This window comes from Mobula hypostoma, chromosome 9 (genome assembly GCF_963921235.1).
Source record: "Mobula hypostoma chromosome 9, sMobHyp1.1, whole genome shotgun sequence".
Classification (NCBI taxonomy): Eukaryota; Metazoa; Chordata; class Chondrichthyes; order Myliobatiformes; family Myliobatidae; genus Mobula; species Mobula hypostoma.
This window is the reverse complement of record NC_086105.1, coordinates 148,063,623-148,081,305: the sequence shown is the minus strand read 5'-3', so window position 1 is coordinate 148,081,305 and position 17,683 is coordinate 148,063,623. Positions and strand designations below refer to the sequence as shown.

Below are 17,683 nucleotides of genomic sequence, written 5' to 3'. Positions count from 1 at the left end.
ACCAAATAGGTTTTAGTTTGGTATGCTGTCTTCTTCTTGAGTCCATCACCTCCACTGGACATAGGCGTAGATAGCAACTCTCTGTCCTGGGCCGAAATTTTCACTTTCACCGCGCAATTTCATATGTCTTCTAAGCGAAGTTCCTTCCTCTCCCAGGGATGAGCTCTTCAGAGGTTCTGTTGCCGTTTCTCCAGTTCGAGGTTTTTATGGAATGGGGTTGCTAGCCCCACGCCCAGCCCTTCTTTAACAGCTGGGCTTGAGACCATCCATGGTGGAGTTCATTATACCTCTGTGTTGATGTTCATTGTACAGTGCTAGATTAAAGGATGTCTGCTGATGGGAAATGTTAAAGATGACATGTCCACAAAAGGGCAGTACAGCAGCATAGAGGTTAGTGTAACACTTTACACCACCAGCTTCCTGTGTCCACATAGCATGCTCAAAACTTACCACCCCTAACCTGTATGGGTTTGGAATGTGGGAGGAGTGTGGAGCACTTGGGAAAAACCCCACATGGTTGGGGGAAAACGTACAAACTCTCTACAGACGGTGGTGGGAATTGAACTCCAATCTTGCAGCTGGTGCTCACTGTGCACATCCTCGGAAAGTGTTCGTTGATATAAATGAGGCTTTTCATTGTATGTTTTGGTGTACATGTGTCAAGTAAAGCTAATCTTTATTTCAAAATTAGAATATTATTTTTCAAAGTTCAAAGTAAATTTATTATCAAAGTACAGTACATACAGACCACCATATACTACCCTGAGATTAATTTTCTTACTGGTATTCATAATAAAATACAAAGAAACAATAGAATCAATAAAAAAAAATAGAGGTGGACAAACAACCAATGTTGAAAAGATAACACTGTACAAATAGATTAAAGGAAGAGGGATAATAATTGTTTCTGAACCTGGTAGTGGGGACTTGAGGCTGCTGTACTTCCTTCCTGATGGCAGCAGCAAGAAGAGAGCTTGCTAACATCTCTAGACATTACTTATTCACGAATTGTGGGCACACCTTTTTGAGCATGTATAGCCAAATTGGTGATAATCATCTTAAAAGAAAGGATCCCACGTGCCATGGCTCATCTCATTTTTATTTTTTCCCAACTTCTATTTCCATTTTGTTTATCAAAGGACCATCTTCATTCCCAGAAACATATTTCACAATTTGCAGTAGGAATCCAATCCAACTACTTCCATTAGTTTCTTTCTGTCTCGGCCATCATGTATGGGAACGCTTTCCAATGAACTGGGCAGTAAAGCTGGTCAATGATTTGATTTTGATTTATTTATTTAGAGATACAGCATGAAATGGGCCTTTCTGGCCCAGCACGAAGCACTACCTAGCTTAATCACGAGACAATTTACAATAAGCAATTAACCTACGAACCGGTACATCTTTGGAATGTGTGGTAACCTGTGCGCTCAAGGGGAGAACCTACAAACTCCTTACAGTACCAAACTGAGCTTCAAGCTGTAATAGTGTTGCATTAACCACTACGTTACTGTGGTGCTCTTATACCAGTTGTAAATGTAGAGCTCAGGGGAGTGCAGGGAAATGGCTGATATTCACTGTACAGTTTCTCTGCTTTGAAATGTCTGTTTGCATGTCTCTTGGGCATGCTGTTGAAGACTGTGTGGCCAAAAGAAAGGGAAGGAGGGTGGCAGATTCCCTGAAAGATCTCTTCATTTTAAATCCTTGAATAAGAATGCTATTTTTCACTTTAATTTCCCCCTTTACTCTTCCGGATGATGTACAATGCCGCATGTTTTCAGCTGTAGTGTTCAAATGCTACTGTGCCACTAAGTGCCAGAATAAACAATTTGCTGCAGTAAATTTTCCTACGTGGCACTCTACCTCCATTGATTCAAGAGGAGGCTGAATGCTACCACACTGGGCGTACTTGCACTCCTTCAACTTCCCCTGTAGTTTAATTTCTATTTAACGAATTCACAAGTTTCACAATTTGTAAGCAGCAGGAAAATTTTTTGCTTGCTTTTAATGAATCATTACGTGTTTTCTAGAGACACCGTGGCCGTTATAGTTGACATAAAAGGGACCCAGTGTGGCTTTTCAAACTTTCATTCCCCCGACTGCAGCTCGCATTGCAAGGCTTTACCACAGAATTTGATGAATAAATAAAGACTTGCCCAGTTCAGCCGTTTGTTTTAATAGTTCCCTAAACATGTGAGACATTAATAAATCATGTACATACAGTGGATGTTTCAGTGATCCTGTGACTAACGGCTGTTTTTTCTTCACCTCACACCATATTTATTTATTTCTTGCCCCATTTTCTCCATCTTTTTCTGTTCTCCATTATTTAATGCAGCCTCAAGCTCCATAGCTGACTACTGCACTTTAGTACCAAGGCCATTGGTATGAGATTTTGTTCACAATTTTGGGTGGGACTATCCAACTGTGGAGGGTGTTGCAACCCCCAAGTTCCAAATCAAAGCAACCTTTGTTTTTATGAACACAAGAGTCTTAGAAAGGGCAGCATGGTAGCACATCGCTTTATAAGTGGTTCCACTTATTATCAGAGAATGTATACTGTATTCAGCCTCAAAATTCTACTCTTCACATTCGTCTATGAAAAAGAGAACACCAAAAGAATGAACAGAAAAATGTTACAACCCCAAAACTCCCTCCCTTCTCCCCCGCACAAGCAGCAGCAAAGCATCAAACTTCTACTCTCCACCCCCACATTTCAGCAGAAAGCGTCAGCACCCACCACTCACCAAGCAATCGCAAAGCACCCAAAGAGAGACCGTGATCTGCAGTCAACCAAAAAACTATTGTTTACCCAACAGTTTGACATGCCACAGGTGCTCTCACTAACAAGACACAAAGAGATGTCACCCATTTCACAGCAAAAGGGGAGACCAATAAACAGTCGCTGTTACGATTTTACAATCTGCTGCGTTGCTTTTCGTTCCAAGATTCTCCGACTTGAGAATCAGCAGCAAGCTCTCCCCACCATCGAGAGAGAGAGGGAGCAATCACTTGAGTACAGAGACCAGCATCTGCTGCCACCAAATCCTGATGTTCCTTCTCCCATGATGCCTCAGTTGTCGGCACTGGCCTGCAATTGGTCATCCACAGGGCTGTGCAGGCAGCACCCTGGTGTATTCTATGCCATGCCTGGAGAATGTCAGAAAATGGCCGGTCGGTGAGCCCCAAGAACGGGAACTCGTCGTCAAGAAAAACCACAGTTTTGAGTGTTATTGTAGTATCAGGGATCTCAATAGAACCCCAGCCACCTTGAAAAGGCAAAAAGGAGACATTAAAGAGAGGAATTTAAACTGTTTCCACAGATGAGCTTGAAGAGGCCGCCATTTGGCACTGTCTTAGCTCTGCCAGTGACCACATTTCAATTCCCACCGTTGTCTGTGAGGAGTTTGTCCATTCTCCTTGTGACTGCATGGGTTTCCTGGGATGCTCCAGTTCTGTCCTGCATTCCAAAGACATGCAGATTAGTAGGTTAATTGGTCACATGGGTGTAATTGGGCAGTGTGGGCTGGAAGGATCTGTTACTGTGCTGTATCTCTAAGTTTTCTTTTTAAAAATTAAAAGATTGTGTAGATCTCGCAGGTGCTGGAGATCCAAAGCAACACATGCACAGTGCTGGAGGAACTCAGCAGGTCAGGCAGCATCTATGGGAAGGAATAAAGAGTCAGTGTCTCAACTGAAACATCTTTCCCCATCGATGCTGCTTGACCTGCAGAGTTGCTCCAGCATTCTGTGTGTATTAGCCTTTCTTCTCACATTTGTCATTGGCTAGCTATCCAGAATGCTCTCTAATCAAGAACAGCCTCATCCCTCTCTTTACCTCGGGGTAACGCTGCCAGTATCACTCCAGCTGAGATCCAGACAGAACACAAATGGGTCTTCATTTGCTCTCTTTTGTTATAGGCAATATCATGCCTTGAAGTACAGTTTTTCACCTGTCACTTTGAAAAGAGAAAAGATATAAGATTACCTTATATCTAATGGGGGAGGGGGGTCTCCCTCCCACCCCCATTTGTGACATTTACCGGGAGCATTGCTGAAGTATTGATGTGGATCCCACCCATTCCACAATCTCTCTGACCCACCACCATCAGGAAGGCGATACAGGAACATCAGGACTAGGACCGCTGGACTGGGTAACAGCTTCGTCCCTCATACTAATGAACAAACATGAGAGATTGTGCAGACGCTGGAAATTTAAAGCAATGCTCAAAAATACTGGAGGAGTGTGTGGAGTACAATTCATAAAGCTTGTAGAATGTCACATTTAAACCAGTTATACTTGTCGCTCTGGAATAACCCTGAGATACGCATTGGGAAAAGAATGGTGTACTGGAAAGAATGGAAAATTAAAGGTGTAAATACAGTAGGCGATCTCTATGAGAATGGGATTTTTATGTCATATGTGGATTTGCAGAGGAAATATAACTTTGTAGATAAAGGGAAATTTTGGAAGTATTTGCAAATAAAACATTGCGTTAGTAGCATATTCAAAAACGATGACCCACAAAGTAACCCTTTAACTGAGTACTTTACATTACCACAGGAAGTTCATAAAGCATCAGTGTTTTATAAAATGTTCAAGCATTCTGTGGGTGAATCATGTAACAATCTCAAAGCAGTAGGGCAGAAGGATCTTGGAAGCGATATTGAAGATAATGAGTGGTCAAATATTTTATCAAATGTGGGTAGACATATTAGGGAAGCGAGAGGGAAATGTATTCAATATAAGATAGTCCACATATTATTGGTCACCAATTAGACGCTACAAAATGGGGATTGTTGATAATAATTTATGCTGGAAACGTAAAAATGAGGTGGGCACATATTTTCCCATGATTTGGGAGTGTTCCATGGTTTGTCCATTTTGGTGTAAAGTTCTTGATTTGTTGGGGAGTTGGTCGGGTTCCACACTGCCCTTGTGCCCACGGCTTTGTTTCCTGGGTGATTGGACAATGATACCTAATGTAAACAATGACAAGTTCACTATTTTAAAGGTGGGTCTCATCACAGCTGCAAGAATTATAATGCAAAACTGGGGAAAAAAAACCCAGATGTTCCACTGTGAAGGAATGGACTAAGGAATTGATTACGATTTCATCATATGAACACATGTTGGGAAGAATTAACAGTGAGGGAAAAGTGCAAGATGCATGGGATCAATTTTGGTTGTATGTTAATTTAAACTTAAATTAGAACTTCTTTCTGTCTGTAAGTTCTACTTGTTTTCCTGTCATGGGATGGCTGTGTAAATATGCTGTACTCTATCTGCTCTATGACATGCTCTGCTGTTTTGTAAAATAAGAATAAATAATAATAAAAATTTGAATTACAAAAAAAAAGCTGGAGGAATTCAGCAGGTCAGACTGCATCTATGGAAATGAAGACCCTGCCACCACTGAGGTGTCATCACTAGGACAGCAAGTTGTTTACTTGTGCAGCGCACTACATGCACTTTGAATTATATTTTATTGACATGGAATATTCTGTTTTTTTGCACTTTGTGTGATATGTTTTGTGAGTGCACTGTGGTCTGGAGATAGGTTGTTTCGTTTAGTTGACAATAAACTTGAGCTTGAACTTGAAAAGTACAGTGAAATGAATTATTTGCACCAACAGACAACAAAGTCTGAAGATGTGCTCGGCAGTCCGCAAGTGTCGCCACGCTTCCGGCACTGTTATAGCATGCCCACAATTTACTATTTGTATATCTTTGGAATGCAGGAGGAAACTGAAATACTCAGAGGAAACTCACAAGATTATGGGGATCACCTAAAAACTCCTTACAGACAGTGGCAGGAATTGAACACTGTATAAAGCATTACACTAACCACTATGCTACTGTTCTGCCCCTTTTGACAGGAAGAGTCTATGGATCTGGGGCTGCCGATCAGATATTGCACTGATTGCACCTGTCTGTCTATGTCAGTTAAACCTCCGTGTGAGTCTCCATAACAGTTAAACTGCTGGATGATCTGGAAGTAGTTATTTTGAACCTTTTTCTCTCTATGCAAGTTTGCTTCACATTACTATCATCAGGAAAGAGGTACAGGAGCTTGAAGACACACATTCAATGTTTTAGGAACAGCTTCTTGCCCTCCATCAGATTTCTGAACTGTCTTTGAAAACAACCTCACTATTTTGCTGTCCTTATTTTTTATATATTATTGTAATTTATAGTACTTTTTTAATTTGTACTACTGTTCCAAGGTTGTCAAGCTGAGGAGTGGTAGTGGGGACAAGCTCCCACTACCTAAAAGTGCTCCTCACGCCATACGTCTCAAATAGCCTCTGGCAACCAAGTCCAACTCCTGGCCATCTCGTGTGGCTTAACCTCTTAAGCCCAGCGAACTGTTTCTACTGACAGGAGAAGGGGTGAAGGTGGGTCCTGGCGCCTTAAAACTAGTGCTTCGGGTAGAAGGAGCTCGTCAGCCTGGGAAGGCAATCCATCTAAGAGAGGGAAAACTCTGATTTCAAACCTCCGCTGTCTTGTGGCCATACCCACTCATGGGAAAGGCTTCGGGAGTAAACCCTGAGGACAAATCCGGAGCTGGAGCCCCTAAGGCAGTCCGACTTTGCCTTCAACCTCATTCTGGCAACTCCTGCGATGACACTGGTGCCACGCTGTATCGGCCCTTGCCCTTCCCTTGGACAACATCAGTGTCGTGGAGAGGGGAGACTTGCAGCATGGACAACTGCTGGTCTTCCATACAACCTTGCCCAGGCCTGCGCCCTGGAGAGGACATTGGCGGGACTAACGGATGCCACCAATACCAATACTGCTGCCGCAAAACAACAAATTTCAACTTGTGTCAGTGATAATAAACCTAATTCTAACAATCTACCTGTGGCCTTGTACCTAACTGTCTACCTGCACTGCACTTTCTCTGTAACTGTAATACTTCATTCTGCATTGTTATTGTTTTCCCTTGTACTACCTCAATGCACACCTCGAGTGGATAGCATGCAAAACAAAGTATTGTCGAGCTGTACTATTTAGGAGGCATCTGATGTCCTGTGAGTGATGCGCACAATTAGTTGAAATCTAATTTTAAGTATTGTGTACGGAGTAAAACTGTCCACGTCTAATATATAATCAATCATTCGTTTGTTCGTTATGTGCCATGCCGTATGATGTGGACATTCGTGGTCTTTCCATGACCATGATTGTTCTTGGCAAATTTTTCTACAGAAGTGGTTTACCAATGCAGCTTTCTGGGCAGTGTCTTTACAAAACTGGTGACCTCAGCCATTATCAATATTCTTCTGAGATTGTCTCCCTGGTGTCAGTGGTCACATAACCAGGTTGTGATCTGCACCAGCTGTTCACACGACCATCCACCATCTGCTCCCATGGCTTCACGTGACCCTGATCGGGGGTGGGGGGGGGGGGGAATTGCTAAACAGGTGCTAGACTTTGCCCAAGGTCTGTAAGCTAGTGGAGGGCAGGAACAGCTTACACCTTTGGTAGAGGCATAGCTCCACCCTGCCACTCAGTAGATAATCTTTTTTAAAAACAAATTCAGGTTTGTAAATTGTTTTCTCTTCATTATCATCGTATGTACCAAGGTACTGTACAGTGAAAAACTTCTGTATGCCATTTATACTGAACATTTTATTACAACTGTGCATTGATGTAATACAAGGTAAAACAATAACCGAATGCAGAATAAAATGTAACAGTTACAGAGAGAGTGCAACACAGGCAGGCAATAAGATGCAAGGTCATGATGAGGTAAATTGTCAGAATCAGGTTTATTATCCAAAATGTTGGAAGAATTCAAATCAGGCAGCATCTATGGAAAAGAATAAACCGTTGACATTTCAGGCTGCAAACCTTCATCAGGATTGTTCATTCATTTCCATTGATGCTGCCTGACCTGAGCTCCTCCAGCATTTTGTCTGTTGCTCTGAGTTTGCAGCATCTGCAGAATCCCTTGTTTATTATCACTAACATACGTTGTGAAATTTGTTTTGCAACAGCAATAGTGCAATAAATTAAAAATACTATAAATCACAGTAAGAACTATATTTTTAAAGATAAATTAAGTAGTGCAAAAAGAGATCAAAAGTAATGAGGTGGTGTTCATAGGTTAGTTCGTTGTCCTTTCAGAAATCTGATGGCAGAAAGAAGTTGTTCCTAAAATGGTGAGTATGTGTCTTCAAACTCTCGTATCCCCTCCCAGATGGTAGTAATAACAGAGACTATGTCCTCACTGATGCAGGATCTTAATGATAAATGCTGTTTTTTTTTGAGGGATCACCTTCTGAAGACGTTCTCAGTGCCAGGGAGGCTGGTGCCCATGATGGAGGTGGCTGAGTTTACAACCCTCTGCAGCTTTTTCCAATCCTGTACTGTGTCCTGTCCATACCAGATGTGATGCAGTTAGAAAGCTCTTCAACTAGAAATTTGCTAGTCTCTCCCAGTGGTGGTTTCCTTGCCCACAACATGTAGCGAGACCCTGGAAGAAAAAAGATGCCTTTGACCCACTGAAGTACTGTTGAATCCAAACAGTTCACAGGTTGGTAATGAGGTCCCAGGTGGCAGATGATGTGTGAAGCCCCACAGCAGCCACAAACCCATCCCTCTGGTCTCGGAAACACCTGTTCATAGTGCAGGCTGTGCATAAATTGCAGCTTTTTAGGCTGGTGAGGACCGGTACTGTAATGAAGGAAACAGCTGTTATTTTCCCCAAACGCTACACTAGCTTAGCATGACCTTACAATCTACCTCCTCTTGGCTTTACACCTTATTGTTTGCCTGCTCTGCACTTTCTCTGTAACTGTAGCACTATATTTTAATTCTATTACTGATTTCCTTTATACTTGTGTTTTGAAATTGTAAGTACGGATGGCTTTCACTGTATCTCAGTACTTGTGATCATAATAAGATGCTTCCATTTGTCAGGTGACAAGCTATCAGTGTAGCAGTAACTTAGTTATTTATCTATCCCTTCATCCAGTTAGATAGTTAGATGGTGATACAGAAGGGTAACAGGCCTTTCTGGGCCACCCAATTACACTCATGTGACTGATTAACCTAGTAACCCCATACATCTTTGGGATGTGGGAGGAAACCGGATCATCCAGAGAAAACTTGCACAGACACAGTGAGAACGTACAAATTGCTAATGGACAGCAGTGGAATTGAACCTGGGTTGTTCGTGCTGTAATAATGTTGTGCTAACTGCAACACTACCATGTTGTCTCTAACTTGGTTAGGGACCTCCAGAGGATTTGTGTGGCTGTGTCTGTAGGTGCACAGTGTTGACTGCTGCACGCTGTATAAAACTGAAGGGTAATTTGCTTTGTCTGTTCTGCTCCTGCAGGTGCACTGACAGTTGGCCTTGTTCGCCAGTGTCAAACGATCCATGGCCGTGACCGAACATGTGTCCCTCCTCGTCTTCCACCTGAATGGGTCACAACACTCTTTTTCATCATCATGGGCATCATTTCATTAACGGTAACGTGTGGTTTGCTGGTGGCATCACACTGGAGAAGAGAAACCACCAAATATGCCCGTTGGATAGCCTTTGCTGGAAGTAAGTTAATTTCATAGAACACTACAAGCCCTTCAGCCCAGAATGTTGTGAAAACCCTTTAACCTACTCTAAGCGTAATCTAACCATTTCCTCCCACATAATCTTCCATTCTTCTATCATCCATGCCTACCTAAGAGTCTCTTAAATGTCCCTAATGTATCTGCTTCTGCCACTGCCTTGGCAGTGCATTCCATGCACCCAGCGCTCTGTGGTTTTACAAAAAACCTACCTCTGATATTCCTCCATACTTTCCTCCAATCACCTTAAACTCACAAAAAATCCCACACGACAAAGACATCCAATATGCAAAAAAAAAGAATAAATTGTGCAAACAATTTTTTAAAAGTATACATATAATACACAGGATGTGACCTGCTGAGTCCCCGAAAGTTGGTCGACAGCCACAGGTGGCTGCAGGCCACAGTTGCAGAGTCAGTTTAGTGCTGGAGCAAGTAAAGCCTCATGGAGCAGTGAACTGAATATTGGTTTGTCTTTCGCCCTCGGCCTTGACGCCTTAATCTTTTTAATCTGGCTGGCTCTGAATGCTGACTTGCAGCTAAACTAAACTGATTATGATGTTATTTGGGAGCTATGAGGTGGCCCAGAATTGCCTGGCAAAACATTGATATACGCAAACAACAGGAATTCTGCAGATGCTGGAAATTCAAGCAACACACATCAAAGTTGCTGGTGAACGCAGCAGGCCAGGCAGCATCTCTAGGAAGAGGTGCAGTCGATGTTTCAGGCCGAGACCCTTCGTCAGGACTAACTGAAGGAAGAGTGAGTAAGGGATTTGAAAGTTGGAGGGGGAGGGGGAGATCCAAAATGATAGGAGAAGACAGGAGGGGGAGGGATAGAGCCAAGAGCTGGACAGGTGATAGGCAAAAGGGATACGAGAGGATCATGGGACAGGAGGTCCGGGAAGAAAGACAAGGGGGGAGGGGACCCAGAGGATGGGCAAGGGGTATATTCAGAGGGACAGAGGGAGAAAAAGGAGAGTGAGAGAAAGAATGTGTGTATAAAAATAAGTAACAGATGGGGTACGAGGGGGAGGTGGGGCATTAGCGGAAGTTAGAGAAGTCGATGTTCATGCCATCAGGTTGGAGGCTACCCAGACGGAATATAAGGTGTTGTTCCTCCAACCTGAGAGTGGCTTCATCTTTACAGTAGAGGAGGCTGTGGATAGACATGTCAGAATGGGAATGGGATGTGGAATTAAAATGTGTGACCACTGGGAGATCCTGCTTTCTCTGGCGGACAGAGCATAGGTGTAGGTGTCTGCTTTCTCTGGCGGACAGAGCGTAGGTGGGGTGATATACTGCGTCCGGTGCTCCCGATGTGGCCTTTTATATATTGGCGAGACCCGACGCAGACTGGGAGACTGCTTTGCTGAACACCTACGCTCTGTCCGCCAGAGAAAGCGGGATCTCCCAGTGGCCACACATTTTAATTCCACGTCCCATTCCCATTCTGACATGTCTGTCCACGGCCTCCTCTACTGTAAAGATGAAGCCACTCTCAGGTTGGAGGAACAACACCTTATATTCCGTCTGGGTAGCCTCCAACCTGATGGCATGAACATCGACTTCTCTAACTTCCGCTAAGGCCCCACCTCCCCCTCGTACCCCATCTGTTACTTATTTTTATACACACATTCTTTCTCTCACTCTCCTTTTTCTCCCTCTGTCCCTCTGAATATACCCCTTGCCCATCCTCTGGGTCCCCCCCCTTGTCTTTCTTCCCGGACCTCCTGTCCCATGATCCTCTCGTATCCCCTTTTGCCTATCACCTGTCCAGCTCTTGGCTCCATCCCTCCCCCTCCTGTCTTCTCCTATCATTTTGGATCTCCCCCTCCCTCTCCAACTTTCAAATCCCTTACTCTTCCTTCAGTTAGTCCTGACGAAGGGTCTTGGCCTGAAACGTCGACTGCACCTCTTCCTAGAGATGCTGCCTGGCCTGCTGCGTTCACCAGCAACTTTTATGTGTGTTGCTAAAACATTGATATAAGTGTCTTTCTATTATCTACAAGCAAATATTAATTTGTTGAGCTGCATGTTTAATGTTTTAACTACATTTTCTTTGTACAAATTATAATACAAGCCTGTATTTTAATCTTCAATTTGGGTTGTCATTTAGAAATTGCTGATCTTGGCCTGGGGCAAGACCATCTTTGACTAAATTATTGCTTTGGAGAGCTACAGTATAATTTTACAGTGCACAGCATGTCAGCTTGATTCTGCTGTGTTTTCTTAACACCACCACCAAGCCTGCACTGATGACCTTATTTCATCTTTCTTTCTTTCTTAATCTTTTTATTGATTTAAAAAGAGCATATATACAAACAAGAGGAAAATTATCTCAAATATATATATCAATAACAATACAAACAGCAAGTGAATAAACATCAAAATCATACATAGTATTAAGCTAATAAGTAGTATATAATAAAAAAGAAGACAGCTAATTCTCCTCTTATCGATTCACAGAGAGAGAAAAAAACTTTAGATGTTTAAAATGAGAAAGAAAAAAAAACCCACTACACTATATGAAAAAAGGAGGGGGGAAAAAGGGACTGGGCAGTCCATTCTGAGGATACGACCAAAAAAAACGGAAAGACTTTCTGATCAAATCTAAATCTTCAAAAAAAATAATTGGAAGAGTAATAAATCAAATCAAATGAAAATATTGAATAAAAGGTCGCCAGATTTGCTCAAATTTAAAGGATGTATCAAATGTTCGACTTATTTTTTCTAAACTTAAACAGGACATAATGGAGGAGAGCCAATAAAATTCAGTAGGTAGATTAGAATCCTTCCACTTCAATAAATTGGCTCTCCTAACCAGTAAAGTTGAAAAGGCTATCATACGTTGAGCAGAAACAAGAATATTTCCTGCTTCCGATGGGATCATCCCAAAGATTGCTGTAAGTAAATTAGGTTGTAGGTCCAGATCCAGACTTTTGATAGCATTTTAAAAACATCTCTCCAAAAATTATCTAGCTTTATGCAAGACCAGAATATATGAGTTCAAGTGGCCACCTCAATATTACATCTGTCACAAATAGGATTGATGTTGGGAAAAATACGTGCTAGTTTATCTTTTGACATATGGGCCCAATGTACTACCTTGAACTATATCAAGGAATGATGGGCACAAATAGATGAGTTATTAACCAAATGAAAAGTTTTACTCCACTGATTATCTGAAAATGACTCTTGAAATTCCAATCTCAAGCACGTTTAATTTTATCGTTAGATATCATTCGTAAATTCAATAACCGTTCATAAATTATAGCTGTCAACCCTTTTTGAAGTGGTTTAAGCTGAAGAAGAGCATCTGTCATATTAGGTGGATAAGCAGAAGGGTAATTTGGCAGCAAAACATGTAAAACATTCCTAATTTGTAAATATCTAAAAAAGAGTGTACATTAGGTAAATCATATTTATCCACTAACTGAGAAAAGACATTAAACAATCCCCTAAAAACAAATCTGAAAAAGTTGTTATTCCCTTGGTTTTCCAAATTAAAAAGGCCTTATCCATCTAAGGATCAGAATCCAGTTTAGCATCACTGGCATATATGGCGACATTTGTTGTTTGATAGTAGCGGTACATTGTAATATGTAATAAGAAACACTATAAATTACAATAGGAAATATACATGTACCGTGAATTCCAGTTCATTAGGACAGTTCATTCTGGCCCAATTAAATGGCTGTCCCAATTAACTAAATTTTCATGGAAATTTTTAAAAAGGTGTTAAAAAAAGATAAATTACAGATCAACTGAGTAACAAATTTTGTACTTAAATGAAATACAGAACAAGCTAGAACACTGCCAATGCTACTACAGTACTATAAAACTGTATTAGTTCCTAATGGTTTTTGACTGAGGAATCTACCCAGTGTATGTACACAGCTGTGTTCTTTTGATTGACTGCAAATGAACAGAATCAGTGTAGACTCATGCAGATAATGGACTGCCTTTATACAATTTTATCCTTCAAATCTTTTTCATTGTAGCATTCAAACTAATTGTCTATACTTTCAAATTCTCTGTAGTTCCTAACTTGCTGAAGCAATGAGATCATTTTATTTTCAATCCTGGCCATTTCTTGCAACTCCAACCTGACTGCTTGAAACTGCAGTGAGCAAAACAATTCTGGATTGTCTTGCTGCTTTATTTCTCACCACTATCAGGGACAAAAATTTGTTTTTTTAAAAAAAAAAATAGATGCACATTAAAGTTCAAGTTTAATTATCATTCAACCATACATAAATACAGCCAAATGCCAGGGCCAAAGTAGGAAATACAGTATCAACAGTCATACACAGCCCAAGGCACATATAGCACATATAAGGTATCAATAAAATAGAGACTCACAAAAAATATAGTCCAAGACCCTGAGTCCATGAACGTTGCAGCAGTCTGCATCAAACACAATATAGCTTGTCTTTTGCCAAGTGAATGAGCTGACTCCAGTTTAGATGCCATGCCACACCACCCCCACCCCAATGGAGCACAGCGACTCCAACGCCTCTCACCTGGGCAGCTATAAACAGGCAATGCCACGGCCTGAGGCCTCATCCTCCCTTCGACCGAGGCTATGCAGCTCCTCCGCCGTCCGCCAATAAATGGAACTTGCAGCATTCCACATTAACTATATCTAACAGGGTCTTGTGATCACAAGAAAAGCAACTAAGACATCATTCGCTGTTAGACTGTACACTGCCTTTGCACACTGACTCCTCCAACATCTCTCTGATGCAGGCAGCTGCATGGTCTGCACCAAGTCCAGCTCCTTAAGTTTCTCTACCAACGAGCAACTTGCTGATAGGGTACTCCTGTAGTACTTTAATTTCTTAATGTCCAGCAGAATCTTGAGATAATAGAAAATGCATATAAAAAAGACAATAACACTTTTAGTTCCATAGAAGCCACTGCAACCGAGCATCTTACCAGAAACATCCAACTGCACTATTTAAAAATAGTTTGCTCTAAGCATGTATGGTGTAGTGTCTAATGGGCACACAAGTACATGCAACTGATGCTAGTTAGAAACTGTCTGGCAACATGCTGGAGAGGTAGTAATGGGAGGCAATGAAATGGCAGACAAACTGAATAAGTATTTTCATCAGTCTTCACTTTGGAAGACACTAGCAATATGGTGGAAGTTCTAGGTGCCAGGGGTCAGAAAAGTTACCATAACCAGAGAGAAGGTTCTTGGGAAACTGAAAGCTCTGAAGGTAGATAAGTCATCTGAGCCAGATGGTGTACACCCCAGAGTTCTGAAAGAGGTAGCTGAAGAGATCGTGGCAGCATTAATAATTCTTTGTCAAGAATCACGAGATTCTGGAATGAAAGATTGGAAAATTGTAGATGTCACTCCACTCTTCAAGAAGGGAGAGAGACAGAAGAAAGGAAATCATAGATCAGTTAGTCTGACTTCAGAGGTTAGAAAGATGTTGGTGTTGATAATTAAAGATGAGGTCTCAGGTACTTGGGGGCACATGATAAACTAGGCATGGTTTCCTCGGGAAAATTTTGCCTGACAAATCTGTTAGAAATCTTTAAAGAAATAGCAAGCAAGATGGACAAAGGAGAATCGGTTGATGTGTACTTGGATTTTCAGAAGGCCTTTGACAAAATGCCAAACGTGAGGCTGCTTAACAAGCAACAAGCCCATGGCATTGCAGAAAAGATTCTAGCATGGATAAAGCAGTGGCTAGTTGGCAGGAGGCAAAGAGTGGGAATAAAGGGAACCTTTCCGGCTAGCTGCCGGTGACTAGTGGTGTTCCACAGGGGTCTGTGTTGGGACTGATGCTTCTAACGTTATATATCAATGATTTAGATGATGGAATTGATGGCTTTGTTGTAAAGTTTGCAGATAGGTGGAGGGGCAGGTAGTTTTGAGAAAGTAGAGAGGGTGCAGCAGGACTTGGATGAGGAGAATGGGCAAAGAAATGGCAGATGAAATACAGTTTCGGGAAGTGTATGGTCATGCACTTTGGTTGAAGAAATGTAAGGTTTGACTATTTTCTATACGAAGAGAAAGTACAAAAAAACTGAGGTGCAAAGGGACTTGGGAGTCCTTGTGCAGGATTCCTTAAAGGTTAATTTGCAGGTTGAGTCCATGGTATGGAAGGCAAATTCAATGTTAGCATTCATTTCAAGAGGACTAGAATATAAAAGCAAGGATGGAATATTGAAACTTTATAAAGCAATGGTGAGGCCTCACTTGGAGTATTGTGAGCAGATTTGGGCTCCTTAGAAAGGATGTGCTGAAACTGGAGAGGGTTTAAAGGAGATTCATGAAAATGATTCCAGCATTGAATGGCTTGTCATATGAAGAACGTTTGATTGCTCTGGGCCTGTATTCACTGGAATTTAGAAGAATGAAGGGTGATCTCATTGAAACCTATTGAATGGTGAAAGCCGTTGATAGAGTGGATGGGAAGGGGATATGTCCTGTGGTGGGAGAGTCTCAGACCAGAGGGCACAGCCTGAGAATAGAAGGGATTCCTTTTCGAATAGAAATAAGGAATGGGCTGAATAGCCTACTACTGCTCCTATATCTTATGGTCTAATTTATTTAGCCAGAGAGTGGTAAATCTGGAATTTTTTTTTGCCACAGGCAGCTGTGGAGGCCAAGTCTGTATGTATATTTAAGGCAGAGGTTGATAGATTGTTGATTGGTCAGGGCATGAAGTAATACGGGGAGAAGGCAGGAGATTGGGGCTGAGAGGAAAGTTGGATCAGCCATGATGAAATGGTGGAGCAGACTCAATGGACCAAAATGGCCAGATTCGGCTTCTATATTGTCTAACATCCTCCTGTCTCAGTTGAGTGATATAGTGTCCCAAATAAGTAGCTGCCCTGATTAACCTGTGGCCCAATTATCCAGAATCTGCTGAATATAAAAAATTAAATTAACTAGTGAAAAAAGAGAGGGGGAAATAGGTAGTATACATGGGTTCATTGTCCATCCAGAAACCTGATAGTGGAGGGGAAGAAGCTGTTTCTGAAGCGCTGTGTATCTGTTTTCATGCTTCTGTACCACCTCCTTGATGGTAGCACTGAGAAGGCATGTCTTGGGTGATGGGAGTCCTTAATAACAGATGCTGCATTTTTGAGGCATCGCCTTTTGAAGATGTTTTAGATGTGGGGAGGTTAGTGCCCATGATGGAGCTGGCTGAGCTTACAACCCTCAACAACTTTTTCTGATCCTGTCCAATGACCCCTCCGTACCAGATTATGATGCAACCAGTCAGAATGCTCTCCATGGTACATCTGTAAAAATTTGCTAGTCTTTGATGACATACCAAATCTCCTCAAACTGCTAATGAGATGTAGCCACTGTAGTGCCGCCTTAGTAATTCCCATCAATATGTTGGTGATATGCACAATATGATGGGCAGATATGCATCTGACAGTATTTACTTTTTGAATTTAATTTAGACATATCAGTGTTGCAAAACTGATTAGTTGTTCATCCCTGACGAGTTACTTGCTTTGTTAAAATTTTATTAACTTTGTCTTGATCCACTTGCCATATTTTAAAAAAAGCCGAGAAGTTAGAACAATTATCTTGAGCCCCTGTTCTCTGCAAGGCCGCTGGAGAAGTCGAAGGTCCGATGCCTGCAAATCCGAATATGCTGGAGGCCTAAGATGGCCTGTCCTTGGGTTGGAAGACTGCATGTGTGTGGGTGGGGGGGAGGAACGGGGCTTTGCTGTTGATTTGTCGCATCTTATGGCTTTTTAGAACAACTTGTTGTTGAGCCCACTAGGGAATTTGCTGTGCTGGATTGGGTGTTGTGCAATGATCTGGAGGTGATAAGAGAGCTTAAGGTTAAGGAACCCTTGGGGAACAGTGATCACAATATGATCAAGTTCACTTTGAAATTTGAGAAGGAGAAACTAAATTCCAATGTGTCAGTATTTCAGTGCAATAAAGGAAACTACAATGGCATGAGAGGGTAACTGGCCAAGGTAGACTGGAAGGGGACATGAGCAGAGCAGCAATGGCTGGAGATTCTGCGAAAAATCAGGGAAGTGCAAGACAGATATATTCCAAATAAATTTTCGAATGGAAGAAGGACACTACCATGGCTGATAAGTGAAGTC

The 17,683-nt window shown here is 41.9% G+C and overlaps 1 protein-coding gene across 1 annotated transcript in view; it reads left to right on the top strand.

The window, feature by feature from the left end:
* LOC134352157 (uncharacterized protein C16orf52 homolog B) overlaps positions 1–17,683 on the top strand; it is a 140,302-nt gene that overhangs the window by 95,122 nt on the left and 27,497 nt on the right. Inside the window, exon 2 of the mRNA XM_063059413.1 lies at positions 9,348–9,560. Within this exon, the coding sequence (XP_062915483.1) occupies positions 9,348–9,560 (213 nt within the window). The remainder of the gene's footprint in view (positions 1–9,347; positions 9,561–17,683) is intronic.